General features: G+C 36.7%; 1 protein-coding gene across 1 annotated transcript in view; it reads right to left on the minus strand.

The window, feature by feature from the left end:
• DHX15 (DEAH-box helicase 15) overlaps nt 10,968-22,758 on the minus strand; it is a 55,471-nt gene continuing 43,680 nt past the window's right edge. The window contains exons 7-14 of the mRNA XM_013964561.2: nt 22,026-22,112; nt 20,892-21,041; nt 20,389-20,497; nt 19,685-19,876; nt 16,599-16,721; nt 15,115-15,305; nt 12,730-12,899; nt 10,968-11,535 (exon numbers count right to left, since the gene is read on the minus strand). Of these exons, the coding sequence (XP_013820015.1) occupies nt 11,418-11,535; nt 12,730-12,899; nt 15,115-15,305; nt 16,599-16,721; nt 19,685-19,876; nt 20,389-20,497; nt 20,892-21,041; nt 22,026-22,112 (1,140 nt within the window). The 3' untranslated portion in view covers nt 10,968-11,417. The remainder of the gene's footprint in view (nt 11,536-12,729; nt 12,900-15,114; nt 15,306-16,598; nt 16,722-19,684; nt 19,877-20,388; nt 20,498-20,891; nt 21,042-22,025; nt 22,113-22,758) is intronic.

Raw genomic sequence — 22,758 nt, forward strand, 5'->3', positions numbered from 1 at the left:
TCAGCAACATGTGAACCATGAACTCCCTGATGTTCAAGCTGGTTTTAGAAAAGGCAGAGGAACGAGAGATCAAACTGCCAACATCTTCTGGATCATTGAAAAAGCAAGAGTTCCAGAAAAACATCAATTTCTGCTTTACTGACTATGCCAAAGCCTTTGACTGTGTGGATCATAATAAACTGTGGAAAATTCTGAAAGAGATGGGAATACCAGACCACCTGACCTGTCTCTTGAGAAATCTGTATGCAGGTCAGGAAGCAACAGTTAGAACTGGACATGGAACAGACTGGTTCCAAATAGAAAAAGGAGTACGTCAAGGCTGTATATTGTCACCCTGCTTATTTAACTTCTATGCAGAGTACATCATGAGAAACGCTGGATTGGAAGAAACACAAGCTGGAATCAAGACTGCCGGGAGAAATATCAGTAACCTCAGATATGCAGATGACACCACCCTTATGGCAGGCAGAAAGTGAAGAGGAACTAAAAAGCGTCTTGATGAAAGTGAAAGAGGAGAGTGAAAAAGTTGACTTAAAGCTCAACATTCAGAAAACGAAGATCATGGCATCCGGTCCCATCACTTCATGGGAAATAGATGGGGAAACAGTGGAAACAGTGTCAGACTTTATTTCTGGGGGCTCCAAAATCACTGCAGACGGTGATTGCAGCCATAAAGTTAAAAGACACTTACTCTTTGGAAGAAAAGTTATGACTAACCTAGATAGTATATTCAAAAGCAGAGACATTACTTTGCCGACTAAGGTCCGTCTAGTCAAATGGCGGTCTTATGTGGTGGATTTGAGTCCTGCTGGGACTAACCTCCAGAGATCACCTATCTTGGGTGGCCCAACCCTCATGAGAAGAGTTGACTCACTGGAAAAGACTCTGATGCTGGGAGGGATTGGGGGCAGGAGGAGAAGGGGATGACCGAGGATGAAATGGCTGGATGGCATCACCGACTCGATGGACCTGAGTCTGAGTGAACTCCGGGAGTCGGTAATGGACAGGGAGACCTGGCGTGCTGCGATTCATGGGGTTGCAAAGAGTCGGCCACGATTGAGCGACTGAACTGAACTGAACTTGGAGAGATTTAATTTGGACTAGGTAATGATTTTTGCCTTAAAGTTTGACTTGAGTCTGACCCCTGAGTGAAAGATGAAACTCCACTTTATCCCTCTCCAAAAATCCCTGTCTCTTCAAGACAACTCCTCTGTGAAGGGACTACTTAGCTGCATCTCCAGAACCAGGTGGCTCTCTGGGTCTGGCCACTTGGCCTAGAATCTCAGCCACCTCGTCTACCCTGAAGACGGGCAGGAAGCTAAGAACAATTTCCACGTTTCTTAATTAATCCTGGCAAGGAAGTATTTTGGTCTCAAAGCTTGACCACTGGGTATCAGGCTTATGGGGCAAAGGAAAATAGAGATGGTTTATCAACTCCACTTAATGATGCCAATAGAATTCAAGTGAGATTTTCTAAAGGACAGAAAATCAGCTGGCCCAAGATGTCAATATGTCAGGGAACGCTCACTAAACTTTTCATCTGATTAAATCAGTAAATATCTTTTCTACATCTGCTCAAATAATTCATGTGACAGCATAGTGGTATGACCTTAATCCTCTCCTGATTTAAAGACTAAAGGGGAGTGGCCAACTTCTATATATGAAGCAATTCTAGAGACAGGTTAACTGGAAAGCTTCCTGCAACAGAACACCTGGGAATGCAGAAGAAAAGTACTTTAAGGACATCTTTTTCAATGCATAACCAAGTTTAGGAGGAAAGGGGGGAAATCCCCAGGATGGGGCTGGGATGAAACAAAGCGACTGACAACTCAAGTAAAGATCGCATGAGTGGGTAGCTTTGACATTTGACAAATTTGGGAAGACAAGGACAGGAGGAATTGGGACTGAGGGATAGAGCACAACTGTGATTTACACATTAAGTCCTGGCCTCCAAAAATGCAGGTTTCAAGTGGCACATCTAAGACAAGGAAGCTCAACTTTGCACTGGCTGGGGGTAGGGTAAGGTATTATGGGAAATAACAATGCTGTAGAGAAGACATTGGGGCCTGCTCTCCCTACCTTTCATCTCCACTTTCAAGGTTTAAAACTCAGCTCTCCCTTATTAGGTTTGAAATCTTGGGCAGGTTACATAACCTCATAGCACCTTATTCTCCTTGGCTGGGCTTTGGTGAATGATTGATCAATTTAGTTTAAGCGCTTAATTAGCATACTACTTGGTACATAAAAAAGTAGTGTTCAGAAATCAAAATATGTTGGAACTGTGTTTTTCTTCGAGAGTTTCAGTTTTCCTTAAGTAAAAAGAAAAAAAGATACGCATTATCTGAAAGTTGGGAAGGAAGTAACTCCATCTTTAAAGGACAGAGATTTTACATCCCTATGAGATGCTAATCAAATAATTAGAAAAAAACCAGCCTGAAATTAGCCAAGGTTTGAAACTACCTTCATTATGAAATTACTAAAATAACAAACACACAAAATGTTTTAGTAACTGTCATCAAAGTTCTCTTAATGCCACAGGCATAGTTTAAAAGCAATTTTTGTTTGGGAAAAGCAAAAAAGTCAAAAGTAATTATAAAAATAAAACCAGCATGTATATAATTGCATGGAGGGGGAAGCCCTCACTTGGAATGAGAAAAGAAAATAACAAACTGAATACCCTTGAAGCAAACTTGGTTACCTCAGGGCCTTGATTTTCTCTGAAAATGAGGGTTTAAAATCAATGACTTTTGAGGTCCTTTCTAGCATTTCCTGATTTTGACAGCTGTTACAATTGCAACAGAAAGTACTATCCATTTGTCCCTCCCATTCCACAAAAACAAAACACACAGTATCATTTTAAGAGTCAAGAGGCAAATTCTTGTTTTGAATTTTCAAGCGCTACATGACTGCTAAGGTTAAAACTCTCTTTCAAAAATCGAAAAGGTTGAATCATCAGAGGATAAAACCCATCACTACTGCAAACCAAAGTGGATTTTCAACTTAGTAGAAAATCTGAATTGACAAAGCATGCAAAAATTAGCTCCAATAGCTGCAGACTGCCCCTATGAGTATCCTGGTAAATGCCTAGTAGTTTTAAGTGTTTATTGTTTATGCTGCAGAAAGCAATGAGGCTGGAAGCATGAATGTATCTGCCTAGAAACTAGAATAGAATCTTCATTCAACAGGGAGTTTCCTCCAAGTAAAAATAACACAACTAAAAAATTACAAATTCTTATCAAAAGATTTAATGGTTTTTTCACAGGATTCTTTTTCTTTGGCCGGCGGGGGGAGGGGAACGACAGGTAACACGAGTGTAAGTCACCAACTATCAATCACGTATTTGCAAAATTTTCAATTTTTTAGTCACCAGATTTACATACATTTGTAAGCAATGTTTCTCCACATACACATACAGTGAAAGACACTGTTCAAATAACTTTTGATGTAAAGTGGAACTTAGAAAAATCACTTACGAAATCAAATCTTTTATAATAGAAATACTTTAAGCACAGCATTCATACATTTGACAGTAGATTCTAAATGCTTATCTAAACAGAAGCAATGCAATTAAGCTGCCTTCACTCAAAATGGTGTCAGAAGGCAACTACCCTATTTACTAGCCACTGATAAGTTATGACAACACTATTTCAGAGCCTGTCACTGTATTTCTTAACCCCTATCCCCAAGCACTAGGATTCAGGGTATCCTCATCACGAAGGACTTATCTCAAAAGTCTTAGTTCAGAACAGTAAAATAAATAAATAAAGATTGCAACGACACATTTAGAAACTACATCAGGACTTGGAAGTAAAAAAGGAGACGGAGAATTGAGGAACTGTCACTTACCTGTTTTTTAAGTTTTCTATTTTTAAATAAATAGCAAAACTAAACTTAAAACACTAACTGAAAAAAAAAGAAAAATCTAGCAGACTTAAGCAAATCTGTGGGAAACCCAATGGCCACGGAAAACTTTTAGACCACTACTAGTAGGTCTTTGTTCCGCTATATTGTTCAGACATAATTTAATAATACATATGAAGACGGTGACACAGTATTCCCTTTCACAATTAAGTTTTAAAAAGATGATTCTTTAAATATAAGGCATATACAAAAGCTATGAGTATTGATACAAAATAAAAAAATTTCCTTACTTATACATTCAAATATTATTTTCCTCTCTTCCCTTATGGGACTGGGGGCAAATGCTAGAGAAGAAAAACTGGTTTCTGCCTAACAGTTCAAAAAGTCTTCTGTAAGTCTAAACACCCGTCTCCTACTTGCCTGGCTGTGCCTAAATCCTGTCAAGAGACTAAAAAAAGGAAGATCAAAACAAGTAAGGCCTTTCCCTGGACATTTCAACTGCATTTATTCACAGTGCACAACATCCTCAAGTTCTCTCGTAGACAAATACACTGGTCATTTATTTGTAATCAGATGCTGACTTCAGATGATAGCACAGGTTCTGAAACACTGTCACAGACACTGCATTATTAAATATAATGTGGATTGTCCATGAAAAGTTAGTGATTCCTTCCAAAACATTCAATGCACTCTTTCAGGCTACTTCCCTGCAAACATCCTCTGGCATGTAAGAAGACAACATTCATGTTACTTACACCTTCTTGTTACATTCACATGTATCAATGTTTACAAAGGGGAATCTCTTTCCAGGTGATTTTAAGAATCCTGAGTCAGGGACTAAGCAAGACAGACCTCTGGAAGGTGATCACAATAAATATTTCAGAGTTCAAGTAAAGAAGGGAGCTTTACTCAGGACCCACAAAATACCCAATTATAGTCGTATTAACAGCAATGGGATAGGAAAAGCTGCTCCTTACAGGCATTTCATTTAGTCAACCCAACCCTTTGGCGAAGTATTATAACCAGTTCTCCCCTGAAAAATGAGGCAACAGTTTAGGTTAAGTCACATCCAGTTATTTCAAACCCAATCAGCTCATTGCACCATACTCCCCAGCCCATATTCCTTGGACAATTGGATTTCTAGCCTGGTGATTAAAAAGAAGGCAGTTTAGGGAGTTCCCCCACCATCAGTGAGGAAGGAACAATGCAAACATGAGAAAGTCACAGTGGTTAGATTTTTAAAATATCTGCTGATACCTTACTGCATACCAGGCCTAGTGTTAGGTACCAGGGATAGTGACATGTGACAAGGCCCTCGACCTTAAGGCACTCACAGTATATCAGAGAAAAACAGCCTTAAAATACTCGCGACTCCAAGGGGAGAAATGGGAAAGACAATCATCATAATGGCTCCAAATGATGAGGAAAAGCAGTTTGCTGTGAATATGTAGGAGGGAATATGATTCACTTTGGTTTGGAAATAATTCTTAATTCAAAAACTCTCTCATTCAACAATGACTAACAGAGGCCAGGTGGGGCATGCAAATGACAGAAAATGTGTCTTCCTACAGGGAACAGCCACAACCCCATTGCAGATTACTGAGTGCCAGGCTAAACCTCAGGTGGGCCTGTCCTTGCCTCACTTCAGAATATTTTGAAAAACCTTTCTGAACAATGGCTCTAGCTGGTTTCAAATACTAGGTCACACAAAACAGACGAGCAGGCAGAAATCTAGCTCTTTTGGCTACCAGTTTGCAGTCTTTTACCTTCAATGTATGTTAACTGGCTAATCCAACAACCTTCTAGATTCCCAATTCTTATCTACCCGTAACTGCACTATCCAAACTGTTTTCTTTCTTTCTCTCTCACTCCCCAATTCTTTGATCAAATGTTCTGTACTTGCAATCTTTGTCATTTCTCTCTTTAGGTGGCAACTGGGATCTCAATAAAACGACCTGAATGAAGCTGAGATTCAGTTGGCACACTGAGCCATTTCATTCACTTGTACCCTGAACCAGCTCTTTTAGGGGATACGGGGGTGTACCACATGGTATTTGAGATCTTAGTTCCACAAGGGATCAAACTGGAGCCCCATGCAGTGGAAACACAGTCTTAGCACAGTGGAAGCACCGTCAGGGAAGCCCCTAAACCAGCTCTCTGTAATGATTTCTTTGCTTCATTATTACCTTACCTTGTGCTCTTTCACTCTTATTTTTCTGTTTGGGTTCAATCTTCTTACTTGGATTATATTATTTTCTAAGTGGTTTCAGTGTCCCCCACCACTTCCAATCTATCCTCTCTAGTGAACTTGGATCCACTTCTAACCTAGCCTTTGAAGCCCTCCCAACCTAAATTCATAGACTCATCTGTCCTCACACTATGGTACAGACATCATGCTCCAGTCAAGATGGAACATTCCCTTAACACACCGTCGAAACTGGCCCCAAATACCAAGAGCACAAATCATGAAAAGAAGAAAAAAAAGAGGATAAATGGCAGCGGGGGGTGGGGGAGGCGTGTGAATGCTTGAATATTTACAAGTTCTGCTGATTTTCGAAAGAAACTCTTAAGAACATAAGAGAAGTTAATAGGCTTGGAAAACGTGTAAATTATATACCTCATCAAGAACTGGGATCCAGAGTAAGTAAAGAACTCAAACTCAACAATAAATTTAGTGATTAAAAAGAACTAATGATGTAACCAATCATTTCACCAGAGATATGAAAGGCAAACGTGTGTGTGCTCAGTTGCATCTGACTCTCTGTGACCCCACGGATGGTTGCCCCCCACGCTCCTCTGTCCATGCCAATTTTCCAGGCAAGAATACTGTTTATCTTTCTTACTCCAGGGGACAGTCTCGACCCAAGGACTGCATGTGCGTCTCCTGCACTGGCAGGTGGCTCTTTACCACTGTACCACCTGGGAAGACCCATGAATGGCAAAAAGGCATGTAGAAAGATACTCAACTTCTCCAAAGATTGGTTGCTAGTGGAATGCAAATGGAAACCACAAAGAGGGATTACATACCCACCTAAATGGCTAAAATTTAAAATGTAAACAGGTAATTACAAAACACAAGAATGCAGAGCAACACACATTGATGGTAGGATAGCAAAATAGCATTATAAGTACTTCGAAAAACTGCTTAGCAGTTTCTCATAAAATTAACCATGCACTTACCGTACAACCTAGCAATGTTTCCTAGGTAAAACTTCCCCGCTAGTGGCAAAGAACCCACTTGCCAATGCAGGAGACCTAAGAGACACAGGTTTGAGCCCTGGCTTGGGACGATCCCCTGAAGGAGGGCATGGCAAACCCACTCCAGTATTCTTGCCTGGAGAATCTCCATGGAGAGAGGAGCCTGGTGGGCTACAGTTCATGGGATCGCAAAGAGTTGGACATGACTGAAGCAACTCAGCACACACACACAAAATCATACAAACACCTATTTGCAAATAGCTTTACTCACAATACAAAGGCTGGAAATAACCCAACATTCCAGCAACAGGTGAATGCATAAACAAATATGATACATACATAATGGACTACTGAATATACTAATATACACAACATGGATGAACCTTAAGAGCATTATGCCCAATGAAGGAGAATGTTAATGTTGTACACAACTCTTTGCGACCCCATGGACTTGTAGCCTGCCAGGCTCCAAAACGGCAACCAGTTTATGACCTTCTGGAAAAGGCTAATAAACTAAAAGGACAGAAAGTCTGTTGGTTTGCAAAACTCTTGGGGAGATGAATAAGGGGATTAGTGAACAAAGGGACAGGGGTAACACTTTGGGAGTGATCAAAATATCGAGTATTGATTGTGGTGATGGTTATACAACTGTATAGAGTTGTTAAGCTTCATCAAACTACACCTAAAAAAGATAATTTACTGTTATGTAAATCTGTCTACAAAATACTCAGTGCTTGTTGAAATCCTAGTATTTGTTTGACACACAATGAAATGTCCGCCACAAAATTTTGATTAATCCCAAAGTTATGAATGACTGCCTAGAATCTAGCTTTGAGTGAAGGAAAAAAAAAAAGATCTAAAACTTCTAAAAGAGAGATTTAGCATATAAATTTGAATTTCCAGCTTGATTTAAAATATCATTAGGCACTGTCCAAGACAGAGCCAGGGATGTGAGCTTATTTATCCTAGGCCTTCACCACTTCCAGTGACTTACACCTAACCATTTAACTTACTGGGCTGCTTATTTACCTCTCTTTCCTCAATACTCGACTAGTCCTTAAACTATCTTTTCTTTCTGATACCTATTAGCTCTTTCATCTTTACCATATTCATTATACCTTGCTTTTATATTATAGATCTTGGAATACATTTTTAAAACTCCAACCAAACCATAATTCGAGACAATATCTGAATTACCAAATCTATTTTTATAGACTCACACAATGCCTTCCAGAGTTGGTACTTAATAAAATGAACATGATCAGTATTACTAAGCAATTAATATAGAAATTCTCTGAAGGAATACCACGAAATGTCTATTATGGAGAAATGTTAAAAAAAAAAAAACAAGTTATAAATGTAGTTTTACCATTTTTATCATGAATTCTCAATCTGGTTCCACTTACTACAGTCTATTTTTAACTATAAATAAAGACTCCACACACACACACACACACACAAAACCAGCATCTTTTCAAACAGAATAAAATAGGCCCACACATTAAAAGAATGCAAGAAACTTGCCAAATACAAGTAACTCCCAGATTTGGGTTAAACTTAGCATATGACTGATAGCAGTATTTAAGAAGCAATTTTTAAAATGTCTAACCTTAAATGGTTATTTAATGGGCTATAAATGCATTTAACGTGGGGTGAGGTCTCCAAATATTAACATTGTGAGCCCTGAGCCACATCCAAAACTATCATGTAATAACTAGACACCATAAATTTATAGTGAGATTCACAGAAGCTAGAAGGTTATGGTTGCATGAAAGGGTAACAATCTTTTAAGTTGCATTAACAGAAGCAATGGCATGTCTGGTCCCCTGGAAAATACAGATTCCATTACACTCTGCCCAGTTTAGACCGTAGTATTGACTATAATCCAGAAAACACCTACCAGAAGTTAAGCAGGAATGTTCAAAGAAGAAGGCTGAGGGGAAACAGGCTATTCAGCCTAAATAATAAAGATGACAGTTAACTCAAATAACTAAATGGCATCATGCGTAACAGCCAGATGTAGTTAACGTTACTCTGGAATTAAAAACAATTAGAGAAACAGTATTCAGCTCAGCATTTCAAACAGAACAATTAAGATGTCTTCTAAAGTAATGGTGTCTCTAAGGTATCTGAGCAGAAGGGATGGCCATTAAAATTATTGAGAAGAGAAGCGCAATTGTTTGCAGGTACCTTACAAACCTAAAATCCTAGGACTAAATCATATAGCTTTTATTTGGGGGGATTCTAGCTCAATGGATTGATCACAGGGTAATGTTTACTTTATCCTGTCCTATACTCCAGCTGTCTTAATTCTCTCACCATTTACAAGCAAAGGCTCCATTTGCTGCTGGCCCTCCTTCCTTACGCTACGCAGTCTGCACTCTATCTAGGGCTTCTGAATCCAGGGATGTGGGACCGGGGTTAACAGAGGCCAACTGTATCGTGCCATTTAATACAAGCGACTTGAGCAACCATGGATTCTGGTATCCACATGGGGCCCTAGAACCACTCCCTTGCAGATACTGAGAACTATATTCACAACAAAAAATTGTTCTATTTTACTATTTTGAGAGATAAGGAGATCTCTCAAGAAATCTTCAAAAAAGATTTTTCTGAATATTATGGGGGGAATTTTAATATTTTGGTAGGCATGATAATAGAGAATAAAAACTCAGTTGCTCTAATGATTCCATGTAGCCACTACCAACACATATTCACCACTTATACGATACAAAGAATACTAGCCATTCCTAGAAACTCTGCCAAATAAATAACCAACACTGCTCTACACATTGCTCTGTAACTTGTCTCTGTAAGAAAACATAATGGTCAAACTCCAGATTTTAAAAAGCACAAGGTTAAACAATACATACACTAGAAACCTATTTATTATAAAATCAGATAGATTTATAAAGATATGCAACTGATTTACCAACTGTATACTGTGGTATAATTTGATTAATGGACAACATAGGCACATAATGTTGCCAACAGTTAACCCCAGGATAAATTTAAACAAAACCTAAAATATTATTTCAGCACATAAATTACTCCACAGCAACAAAACTAGGCACTTAACAGAAGTATCCCAGTAGCGTAAAAAACTCTTAACTTTCCCAATTAACTCCCTTAAACCATACTAGATTTATGCCTCAAAGTAGTATTTAAATTCCAACTATGTACACCTATAATTTACTTTAACATTTAATTTTTGTAATGAGTGGGAAAGGTAGAAGAGGTGAGTCTGGGCATTAATGAGTACAGTATGCATGCTTTAAGTATGAGGAACTGATTTATTACTAGAGACCCTTTGATAGGACTCACCCTGAAGAATACACCTGACCCTAAAGATGGTCACACCTACCCTCTGATGGGTCATTTGTGGATAAAATAGTCTATACCTGTCACAGAGAAGGAAATTCACATTTTAACACACTATACTCATGACTTTGTACACTGCACAAAACATCCAACATTAAGAATTCAATAAACTGACCAACATCTACAATATCACTTCCTATTGTCTATTTAACACAAACATTTGTTTCAGAGACTAGAGTACATAGAATGTCTAAGTAAAACAAAAAGATCTGCTAAAAATTTGGTAACAAAATAAATAATCAGTCTTATTGAATGAACTTTATGATGAAAACTATCATTATTCTGTCTTTGGGGATCCAATTCTGAGTTAAAAACAACATACTCTATCCCACTAGATCAGATCCTAACTAACCTAACAAAGTGCTACAGTATGTCCTTTAAAACCTAAGAGCAGCCCCTGTGGAAAGACGCTGAATATGGAGTCACAGTACACTTACAATTTAAGGAAACAAAAAAAGCCCCACACTTGGGAAGAAAAGAAGCCATACTTAGACTAGAACAAAAATATTAAAGTGCTGTGGCCAAAATTAGTATAAATAGACTTTATTGAAGTCAGTGCCTCTGTACCGAGACAGAAGATTGTGTCTACATAAGCACAAGTTGTAACATTTCACAACTTCTAAAAGGAATGTCAACAATTACAACGATCATGCATACCATGGTCGATAATCACATTTTAGAAGCATTTTCAACCATTTCTAAAGAAATGCTTATAACATTGTTATATATAGAACTACTTTCAATAAACTGCAAAACATTGATCGACTTTTCCAGTATGAGCTACAGTGTCAACACAAAAGGGAGGCATAAATGTTTAATTTATGAAATCAGAATGGAATATTTACTGTAAAGAAAAATTAAAAAGCTTTCAAATAAAGGCCATTATTGAACCAACATGAAGAGCACAACTTGAACTTTTCAGTTCGTTCATCTTTTAAAGCTGTCCTCTGAATAACTTCAGTTCTAAGCATTGCATTTCAGTACTGTGAATATTCCTTGGATTGCAGTTTGGCAATGATGCGGTCCAACTGTCTCTTTGCTTCACACTGTGGGAAATTGCTCATGTCATAATATTGAGGGGCAATTTTCACCAACCTGTCCAGAAGGAGGGGAAAAATCACCAAATTAACAATTAGAGTACTGGAGCTTCTGATAGGATAGGCATTATTCATTGACACACTGACAAATGCAAATAAAAGTCCAAGCCAATGGTAAAATTACAAATGCCTAATCCTTATCAACACCACTTTCAGAAATGTGTGCTTCTTAGTACGCTGCAGATTTTCTGATGGTGGACTTTTCATAAACTTAAAAAACGAAACAAAAAACCACTCAAATTCTTGTAAAAAAAAAAATACTCCTTTCTTTTACATAGACATTAACATAAGGTCATAAGTTTCTTCACTCTGGAACACTATTTTGATCTATCTCTTTAAAGTTACAATATTACAAGTTCCATACAACAAACAGGCTGATATTCAAATGACTGGATCTTCTCATTTTCTAAGTTTTAATAACCATAAATGTAACTCTATACCCCAAAGAATAAACCTGACTGAATCTTTTTAAACATTTAGCCATGTAATTTTCTTCTCAACAAAGCATTTAAGATAAACTGGTAATGTCCTATACAATTTAAGTGTCAAAAGTCACAAATCAGTGGAGGAAAGAAGCCTCAAAATACACAGCAAGTGACATCAACTAAAGCAAGTGCTTTCAGTCCCACCATTCTTGGCTGACATTTCCATCTTAAGTTACAGAATAGATTCTGGCCCCTAAAAAAAGTCACAAAGGGGAACTGCAGTGGGTGGGTAATTTTGCTTAAAGTCAGTCAGTTCTGATCACATTTTGTGAATCAAATATGCAATGATACAAAAAGAGGTGCAGTTTTTAATGCTTGCTTTGCTTTTAAAGCACCAACACAGAAATAAATAATAACTGAGAGCTGAAATACAAAGATTGACTACTGGAACCTGGAGACCAAGTTAATCACAACAGCAAGAGAACGGCTTCAAAGATACCCTTCATGTTAGTCAAGTTTAACTTGGTGTCTCCAAATTGCCCATGCCCATGCTAACAATTCTACCATCCTCTTTACAAAGCAATTATTCTTAACAGATAATCACACACCATTTTGTGCCCCAAATCTATACACAGGAGTATACACCCTAGCTGGGGAACACCCAAGTTCCCCAGAGTGAACAGAAAAACAAGACAAGACTCTCTTCAGATTCCATTCTCAGCAAAATGGTTAACGAAAACTTTTAGAATGAAAGACACTGAGCTTACCATTCGGGCTTGATGTCTGTACACGTCCGGATGTAATTCTTTGTTGTAAGAACAAACTCATTATAAAGCACCCATTCAGGCTTGTGGTCAAGAACAGTAGAGGGATGCAACTGAACCACTTGGTTATCTTTCACAGTTAAGTAATGCCCTGTTCGTTCTAAATGTGCCACCTGAAACCGAAACCCAGTAAATTAATACAATGCTTCTGACGTGCTAGTTACAAAAGTGATATAAAGCCTATATATCTATACCTATATAATCAGGGAAAGGCAAGCCTCACCTAGTGCTTTTAATCTGATGGCTAGACTTATTTAGCACTGCCTAATAAAAGCAGCTATCAGCAAACTACAGCAGGCTAAATCCAACTCACTGCCTACATCTTTAAGGCCTCTTAGCCAAGAACAGTTTATACACCTTTAAATGACTGGGGGAAAATATCAAAACAGAAACACTTGGTGATGCTGGAGCGGAAATCACATGAAATTCAAAACGGTAAGTAAAGTTTTTTGAAACATAGTATGCCCATTTGTCCAAAGTTGCTTTTGCACAACAAGGGGAGGCAGAGTTGAACGGTTTCAATAAGGGACCTAAATCTGGTCCCATCACTCAATGGGAAGAGATGCGGAAACAGTGTCAGACTTTATTTTGGGGGGCTCCAAAATCACTGCAGATGGTGACTGCAGCCATGAAATTAAAAGACGCTTACTCCTGGGAAGGAAAGTTATAACCAACCTAGACAGCAGATTCAAAAGCAGAGACATTACTTTGCCAACAAAGTCCGTCTAAGTCAAGGCTATGGCTTTTCCTGTGGTCATGTATGGATGTGAGAGTTGGACTGTGAAGAAAGCTGAGTGCCGAAGAATTGATGCTTTTGAACTGTGGTGCTGGAGAAGACTCTTGAGAGTCCCTTGGACTGCATGGAGATCCAACCAGTCCATTCTGAAGGAGATCAGCCCTGGGTGTTCTTTGGAAGGAATGATGCTAAAGCTGAAACTCCAGTACTTTGGCCACCTCATGTGAAGAGTTGACTCATTGGAAGAGACTCTGATGCTGGGAGGGATTGGGGGCAGGAGGAGAAGGGGACGATCGAGGATGAGAATGGCTGGATGGCATTACCGACTCGATGGATGTGAGTCTGAGTGAACTCCGGGAGATGGTGATGGACAGGGAGGTCTGGCATGCTGTGATTCAGGGGTTCGCAAAGAGTCGGACACGACTGAGTGACTGAACTGAACTGAACATATAATAGTAAATAAACTCAATTTCACTCAAATATTTACTAAGCACCTATAGGTGGCAGGCACTACACTTTGAAAGTCCCATTTCTAATGGATTTTGGTTTTAAGAGAGAATTAGAAATCCATAATGCTTGAGTAATAGTGAAAATCCTAACTCTCATAAGCACTGAAACTTCAGAATAAGGTGCCACAATAAACATTCTGTTATTCTGATCTCAAACACAGACAAGGCACCGATCTCCTTTCATTCTGCCTCCGCGCACTTAATGGCCACTCTATGTATTGGGCTCATTTGGCCTTAAGGCAGGCCACATCTTACTTATTATACATAGCCAAAGGAGAGAATCAAAGAACAAGCGGGATATTTAAAAGATAACTAAAATCAATCTCATTTCAAATAAGGTACTGATGTGTTTTCATTTTTTCACCACAAACACTTTCATTTTTAAAAACATAATTGGTTTCATGTCCCTTAAACTGTAAGAATTACCTGACAAGTTTTAACTTCAGCCTCCAATATAAAACACTTAAAACCAAAAGAAATATTTAAAACTTATTTTTCATCTTAAATCATTATTCTGTATCTGACTTTCCTAGGACCCACGTGTCTTATTATAAATACCAAAGATCGCACTACAGGATTGAGCATACAACAGTTGCTTATTTGAATTTTAGGGTGCTAAGTTTCCACAAAGGGAGGAAAGCGAATTGTACTTCTGGATCCATCCAGAAAACTGCCTCCTTTCAGCATTCCAGTGCAATTATACATCTCCAATTAAGATCAAGATTCAAAGAAATTCTTTGATACATTTATCCAAAGTCAAAATTTGCATTGAAGAAATGGCTAATAAAACTCACCTGAAAATAGCCAAGGTATCTATTTAGTATAAAAAGACTCCATTATTTAAAAAGTGCTTGTAAAGTTGATTTCTACATAACTGGATCCCTAACTATGCCATTTGGTAAACTTAAGACATGTAAAAACTTCTCAGTTTATTAGTTCATTCAAGAATCTGGACAAAAAATTAAAGATTATTTATAGGCATTCTTTAACTGAATTTTGTGTTTAAGTGGACTCCAAGCACTGCTTATAGAAAACAAATATTAAGTAAGCACTTAATTATGTACTCCTGTACCGTCCACATACCTGCATAAAATACCCAGTAACCAAAGCTTTTCTTATATTAATATAATAGTCCCTGCTTGTAAAATCAGTACTTCGACGAGGCAAATTAAATCTGTCCATAATTCTTGATAGCTGCTGGCGTACATTATCTGCTGACATCAGGGACCTGTAGTTAATGAAGTTGTCATAACACCACTGAACCGACTCATGATCTACAAAGTTGGAAAGAGGGAAAGTAAGAGGGGACATGAATCATCCAAATAGGTGTATTATCTAATTAAAAAATAAAATCAGTATAAACAGCAAGCTAAACCAAAAAGGGAACTAAACCACATCATTTTATAAATTAATCAGTCTTAATCAACTTTACTAAAAATCTGGAGTCAAGTTCAAAATTTAAAATAGCACTAAGGTTTTTGGCTACTGAATGACAAAACAATGATTTTGGAAAAAAAGATTTTTTAAGTTATTTTATCCATGGAAATCTACCTGGCTCTTTTCAACAGATATTCTTAACAGGGGTGGATTCAGAGAATCTGGAAAAATGCCATGTCTTTCTCATTTTCAAAGAAAAACAGGCTTAGATTAAGACTATCAAATGCAGCTTAAAAGTTATAATACTCTCTGAAAATATGATATAAAGCTAGAAGAATATCTCATCATGTAGCAATAGCATCATATTGAACCATCTTTCTAATGGTGGGCATTTAGGCATTTTTCGTTTTTCTTTACTATCATAAATAACTGAGATGATAAACTTGAATCGTATCTCTGTCCAAAGAATACTAAAAGAAAATTTCACGGATTATCTATAGGTCAAAGGGTATGAGTTTGTTAAGGTTGGTAACATCAAACCTACTGCTTTTCATAAAGATAACATGTATTTCTATTCCCACCTCTGGTGTTAAGACTGCTGCACTGCACTAGACCCACTCCTACACAGCTAAAGACTATTTTTCTTTAGCCTTTGCCAAATTTTATAGGTGACGAAATGGTACCTCTCAAATAATAATGCACATTTACTGAACTGCAAGTAATGCTGAATAGCCCCCCACTCGAGTTTATGAACCACTTACAACCTGGTCATTCACATTTGTAGCCTATTTTCCTATTCCGTTAGTTTACTTTTATATAAGAGCTATTAGGAAAAATATTAGTAATAACTCTGTAAGTAATACAAAACTATTCACACAAAAGGTAAAGTTAAAAAAAAAAACTGTATCAAAAGCCGTATGTTTGTGGTAAATTTTATACCAGCATTTCATTTTGACTGCTCTGTATTTTCTAGCTTTCTAGTGCTTTCCTCCTGATTATAAAAATAAACAACTTTGGGAAAGATGGGCAATTTTTATTTTAAATGCTAGTCAGGAGTTTTTTCTCAAGTACCTTTGGGTTTCTAATGTAAAGTTGTCACAGATAATAAATGAAAGGGAGATGAAGAAATACCTTATATGCTGCAAGTGACGTTTAGACAAAAGAGTGCCTTCAATCTAATTTATACTTACTTTGTTTAAAAGCATGGTAGACATTCAGCAGTGTCAGATGATCTCCATCTATGTGGGCAAATCTCATCTTGGCCTCATCTGCAGCTTTCTTGGCCTCCGTGGGACGAACAAAACACTGTGGGACTAAACAAGGTTGGTATGGGCCCAACACAAACGCCCATATCGATGAGTCACGCATTCACAGACAGAGGAACAAGGCCTAGCTAGGTCAGTTCACAGAGCATAGGGCAGGGCAGGATGGCCTCCAACTGCATCTTGGACTGTTTACTACCTTGATTTGGTACATCAACACCTAACCACATCTGTAAGACAAGAGGGTTTCAAAGCTACAGAGTACCTGATTATTTTTAACTAAATCTAAAAGTAGGCATCAAAAACAGCTATTCTGAAGGCCATCAAGATACTAAAAGCTCAACTTATTGAAAAAACCAGTGCCGATAGCTCTACCAATAACCAGAATTATGGTGTCAATAGCCTTTTAACTAAACAAAAATTTTTCAAAAGGTCATTCATTCAATCTGCTGAATTCCCCACTGCAGGACCTAAAACAACTTTCCAACCAGTCTATTGCCACATTTCTATCGTAATTCTTCCCTAGTGTTGTGGCTATTACCAGCTGGTGGGTATCACTATTAGCACTGGTGAGCAGAAGCATATGTAACATAAAAAATATCATGAAATCTTGGGTTTTGATGGTAGCAGTAGTGGTGGAAGGTTAAACCGCCTTTGAATTAAGAAAATTCAAAAAGGCTAGGAATATTCAGCCTAGTTTTCCAGCATTTTAAGAAAAAGATTAGCAAATAAAGTCCCAAGTTCTTTTTAAAAATTGTTATTTGACTCAAAGTCCTCATATAAAATCAGAATCCAATATTTTAAACGTTGACAATTAGTCTGAAACAGTCATTATGTCAGGGTCATCAAAATGAACTATAGTATTTTTTAAGAGCCTCAATTTTAAATCACATAAAACTTGAAGTTGTTACAAAGTGTGTTCTACATTTTTTCAAATACAAGTTTCCTTAATTTACTTTATCAATTCCATAGTTATAAAAGCAGTAAGAAAATAAAAATATTTAACAGCTTGGGACTTTGTCAACACATTTTTAAAGCTCTTAAAACCTTGTCAACAAAAAAAATTAAAAATCATCAGTTCAGATAGAAAATAGGAATAATCAACAGGATCAAATACAGTATCAAATTACTCTTTACCATCCATACAGTTTCCCCTTTAAAATGATTCCAAAGAAGCCAAACAGAAACAATGACACATGATCACAGTAAATATTAAGTCTTGCTTAATGTAACTGAAGCAAGGTAACATATAAATACAGAAATCTCTCATAGCTGTGAACGTTAATGTGAACTAGCTACCAGAGTTAAATAATTGGGTTTAAGAAGCACTCAATAAGGCCCCTGATTTTTTACTATTTATATCAGGACCCCCAAACTCCAGAAACTCCTTAAATGGTAAACAAAGCATTACAAACTAAGCAAACTGTTTTAGTTGCATGACTTCTTAATCCTTTAACACTCCCCCTCCCCACAAATGCCTTGCTTAATAACTAATGTACATAAATGTTCACTCTCTTGATGTGCTAAAGACAACTAGTTATACCCATGCTTTGCAGAAACACCACAAGTAAGAGATGTAGATGGGAGATCTCAACTGCATCATAATGACCAATTTTTTAAAGGGCTAGTTAGTTTTCTAAACTCGAACAATGCTAACTCTATAGTATGCCCAATAAAAGAGAACCTAGAAATAGAAAAACTAGGTAGGTAACAAACACAGTCTGTTAACTCTTACCCCACACTCTCTAAAGCTAAAATCTGGGTTAAGTACAACCAGGAGAATCTAACAAAAATCACATATATAAGAAAAGGCAGACAACAACCTACCACCACCTCCGCAAGAAACTACAATTTCATTAAAATGATTCAGTACTGCCCTGCCCATCTGCTCTGAGTCTGATCAATCATAACTGCAAAAAAAAAACATTTTCGCTAGTTCTTAAATTAAAAATTCACATCATTAAAACACACATCTAACCTAAGCCAAAAAATTTATATTTAGAAATTTAAAAAAATTCTTCCTTTAATTTCATGTAAGAGTTTTAACTATTTGAGGTATTTAATTATAAATAAAACCAATATACCACTCTATGACTGGAAGTCAATTTTCCCCAGTACTGAAATTAACATTATAGAGTACTTTGACAGTCAGTAAAAACTTAATACGCTTCCTATTTTTAGCTGTAAGATTCAGTGTACATTTCTATGTTAATAATATTTCTCTGTTTTGGAAAATCTAAATTCCAAGTTACTATTTGTGAATTAAATGTTTCAGCTATTAATAAAAAAAAGTATTTGTTCAGCTCAATGTTCTGATTTTTAAAATTAAGCAATTTTACCTATTAAACATATTTCTTTTATCAACTGTCTTCCTGCCACTGTGAAAAAATTACCATCAGATTAGATTTTAAACCTAAAATTATATATTACTACTTCTATTTATTTGATACTAAGTTTAAAAGAATTATTTGACTGCCACTGCAATACAGTTTATACATGAAGAAAAAGCTTACTCTTTCAATGATGGCTTGGTTTGTCTCAGGCTCACTTAAATAGTGCCAGCTACTAGAACAAAGTTCTTCCTGAACTTTCAGCAATAAACTGCAAAACTGATGGACCTACCAAAGAACTCAGCTGTAGTATCTTCAGACTTATTCTTTAATTTTTTTGGCTATAATGTGAGGCTTGTGGGATGGAACCCACACCCCCCTGCAGTGGAAGCACAGATTCTTAACTACTGGACCACCAGGGAATCCTGGCCCTAACCTATTCTTTTCTTACTGATATTTTCATCTGAGCCAATGTTTTTTACTACATTTTGTGCACAATGCTTTACTTTTGTAAACACTATATTATTATGAAGCTATTTTTCAAGATATTTAGCAAACAAATAAAGTCCCTTAAAACATCTATAAAATTCACTATCATACTAAAAATTAAAAAACAAACCCAAAAGTGAAGTCCACCCAAACTTTGAAGAGCTGGGCTTTTTTTAGTTCCTTTCCCTCTATTACCTGACAACATAGCAGTAATAGATAGGACCTCATTAGAACAGTTGTAGTCACAACTTGCAATAACCATTTTAGCGAGCTGTGGATCTAGAGGAAACTCGGCCATCATGGATCCCAATTCAGTCAGATCTCCATCATCATTTAAAGCAGCCAGATAATTCAAAAGTTCTAGGGCTCTCATCAGAGTTTCAGGAGCTAGGAGGAAAAGGCAATCTATTAAGACAAGCTGCCTTAATAAGCAAAAACGTGACAAGGCACAAACTATTAGAAGCAATCTCATTTTTCACTCTACAGTGGACCAAACGTAAAACTCAAACTGCCATCAAATTCAATTACAGAGATCTAGCAAACTATGAATCATATAAAACTGCAAAACTTGCCTGTACAGTAGGTAAATGTCACTTTAAGTACATTAACTGTTAACTCAACAATGTGTTTATCAAATTATTTTGCCTCAAAAAAAAAAAGAAAAAACTTCCCATTTTCATGCCCTGGCAGTAACTCCCAAAACAATTTAGTTACCCTGAAAGATAAGGGGGAAAAAAAGACTATTTGCTATTTTCCCACTCTTTCACACTTAATGCCAACACACAAAATTTCTCTTGATGTATTGTAAGGGAAAGGTAAAATGTATTTAATATATATAAGGAATAGGATAGTCAATTTTGGTTAAAAAGATTGATAAAACATGCTTTGAGAATTTATACCTGGTGGATCCATAAAATCAAAATGCACCAAGTCATCAATACCAAGTTTCTTCAACTGTAACACAACTGATCCTAAATTAGAACGCAAAATCTCAGGATAGGTATTATCCTAGAAAAATACAAAAACATTTGTTTAGTTGAATATCCCATAATCTTCTTGCTCCAGGGGAAAAAAACATATCTGTTCTCATCCTTAGCTATTTACTTTGGCATTTCTTCTAAATGACTGACTTAGACAGGAGAAAAGTATTTGTGGACTAAAAAGGAATCAGATACTTCCCGTAAACTATCTTTACAGGGTTCAAAAGGTTACCACTGCTGCCCAATTCGACTTAGAACTGCAACAAAGGGTTGTATTGGTAGACTACACCATATATTTCAGGGAAAACCTGAACAGCTTACACTGCCAAAAGACAAGATAAAGTAAGTGAAGTAATTTTCTTCTGGTAACAAGTTTAACTTAACCTTCCAAAAACAGAGTAAGGACACAGTAAAACCCTTACCTGCATCTCTGTTTTGTAAGCTTTCTCTGTATAAAGTCGGAAGCACTTTCCAGGTCTTGTTCGTCCTGCTCGACCAGCCCTTTGTTGAGCTGAAGCTTTACTAATGGCTGTCACTAAAAGGGACTCAACTCTGATTCGAGGATTATACACCTATTGGGACGTAAATAACATTACAATTCATCCTCCAGTTAAACACAAAACTGTGATCTAACAAAAGTATCCAAAGCCCAAAATAAACCCCAAAATAAACAAAGCAGTGTTGATGACCAGCATAAATCATGCTGGGGCAGAAACGGAACTCATCATTCCTTAACTTTCCTTCAGGTGTTCCGACTCCAGCATTCTGAGATTCAAGCTAACATGAAAAGTCACTTAACACAGAGGTAGCCCTACTCTTCCTAATTTAAAATGCTTTCAGTTTTACCTTACTCTTATATGGTGGATAGTGCTGAAGGTTTTTGCCTGAAAAAAAAAAACTTGTCAATTTCAACACCCAATGTTCAGTGTGGACATCAAGAAAATATTTTGAACTCAGTCCAGAAGTCAGTTATATGCTGCCAATTTAAAGAATTGTTTTCCATCAAGAACGTGAATACTATGCACAATAAATTCTCCCAAATATAAAACATAATCAAATGCGATCAAAGATCTTAGGTAAGAAAACAGTTTTATTTATTAACTGAGTAATCCCTTAATTTGGCTAAAGTGCTTGGGTACTCATCACTGCTGAACTAGAGGTTAACATAATACTTTTTTTTTTTTCCCAAGTACTATGCCTGATACATAATAGAAACTAATTTAGCTGACTGAGTGACTAATAGGCAGGGATGATAATCCCGTACTTTTTACTACTCCTTACATGAATATACACTCACGTATGAAACACTCAGGATCACCACACAGAAACAAAGAAAGCAATGAAAAGAAAAACAAAAACAAAAACATAGGATTATAAACATGGGCTTAGAATGTGAAAGCCAGCTAGAACCAAAGGCTCAAATCACAAACTTCTGAAAATGAAACACAAATCGGAAAATGATTCTAAAAAGCGAACTTCAGGCATGAAACAAGTAAGCAATAAGTACTATCAAATGAACACTAATTTATAAAGTACTATAGTACTAAAATATGTACCTTTTGTTTTGCAAATCCAGGATCAATTACAAATACCACACCATCTATTGTCAAAGATGTCTCTGCAATGTTAGTTGACACAACCACCTGTTAAGATATGAACAGTATTTAATTTAAACTACAAGCCAAGTACAATTCAAATAATAAGATTAGTCATTAACTTATTATACTAAACAATCAATTACAAACCAGTAAATAAACAGGAATTAGGTTTAATCTTTACTAACCAATGCTATATAAAGACAAATTAATATTTAAGAATTCAAAGTTTCATTTAGTTCATCATAGCACCTTCCATTTTCAATAAAAAATCTTCAGGTTATTACTTGACTACATTAGGTTTTAATTATTCAAATAGCAGAACAAAATCAAAAGAAAATAACTCATAAACCAATAAGTTTATCTCACAGAAAGTCTCTCTGAGAAAACACTTCTTGGTTAATATTCAAACTGTACAACACATACATGTTTCAATACTTTCAGGCAACATTTACAAAGGAAAACTGTATCACCGAAAGTCAACTAAATATTTTAAATGAAATGGCATGTGGGGGTGAAAATCTCAACTTAGAATCCAGTAAGAATTGGTGTTTCATCAGAATTGAACATAGATGTTCTGGAAATCTCAGAAGGGGTATCACAGCATTCAAGGAATCTTAAGGAATGATTTGAACTTTTTATTGAAAGTGAATAAGGTTCAAAGCATTTATATACTAACATGATTGTTTTTTCA

The sequence above is a fragment of the Capra hircus genome, chromosome 6 (genome assembly GCF_001704415.2).
Source record: "Capra hircus breed San Clemente chromosome 6, ASM170441v1, whole genome shotgun sequence".
Classification (NCBI taxonomy): Eukaryota; Metazoa; Chordata; class Mammalia; order Artiodactyla; family Bovidae; genus Capra; species Capra hircus.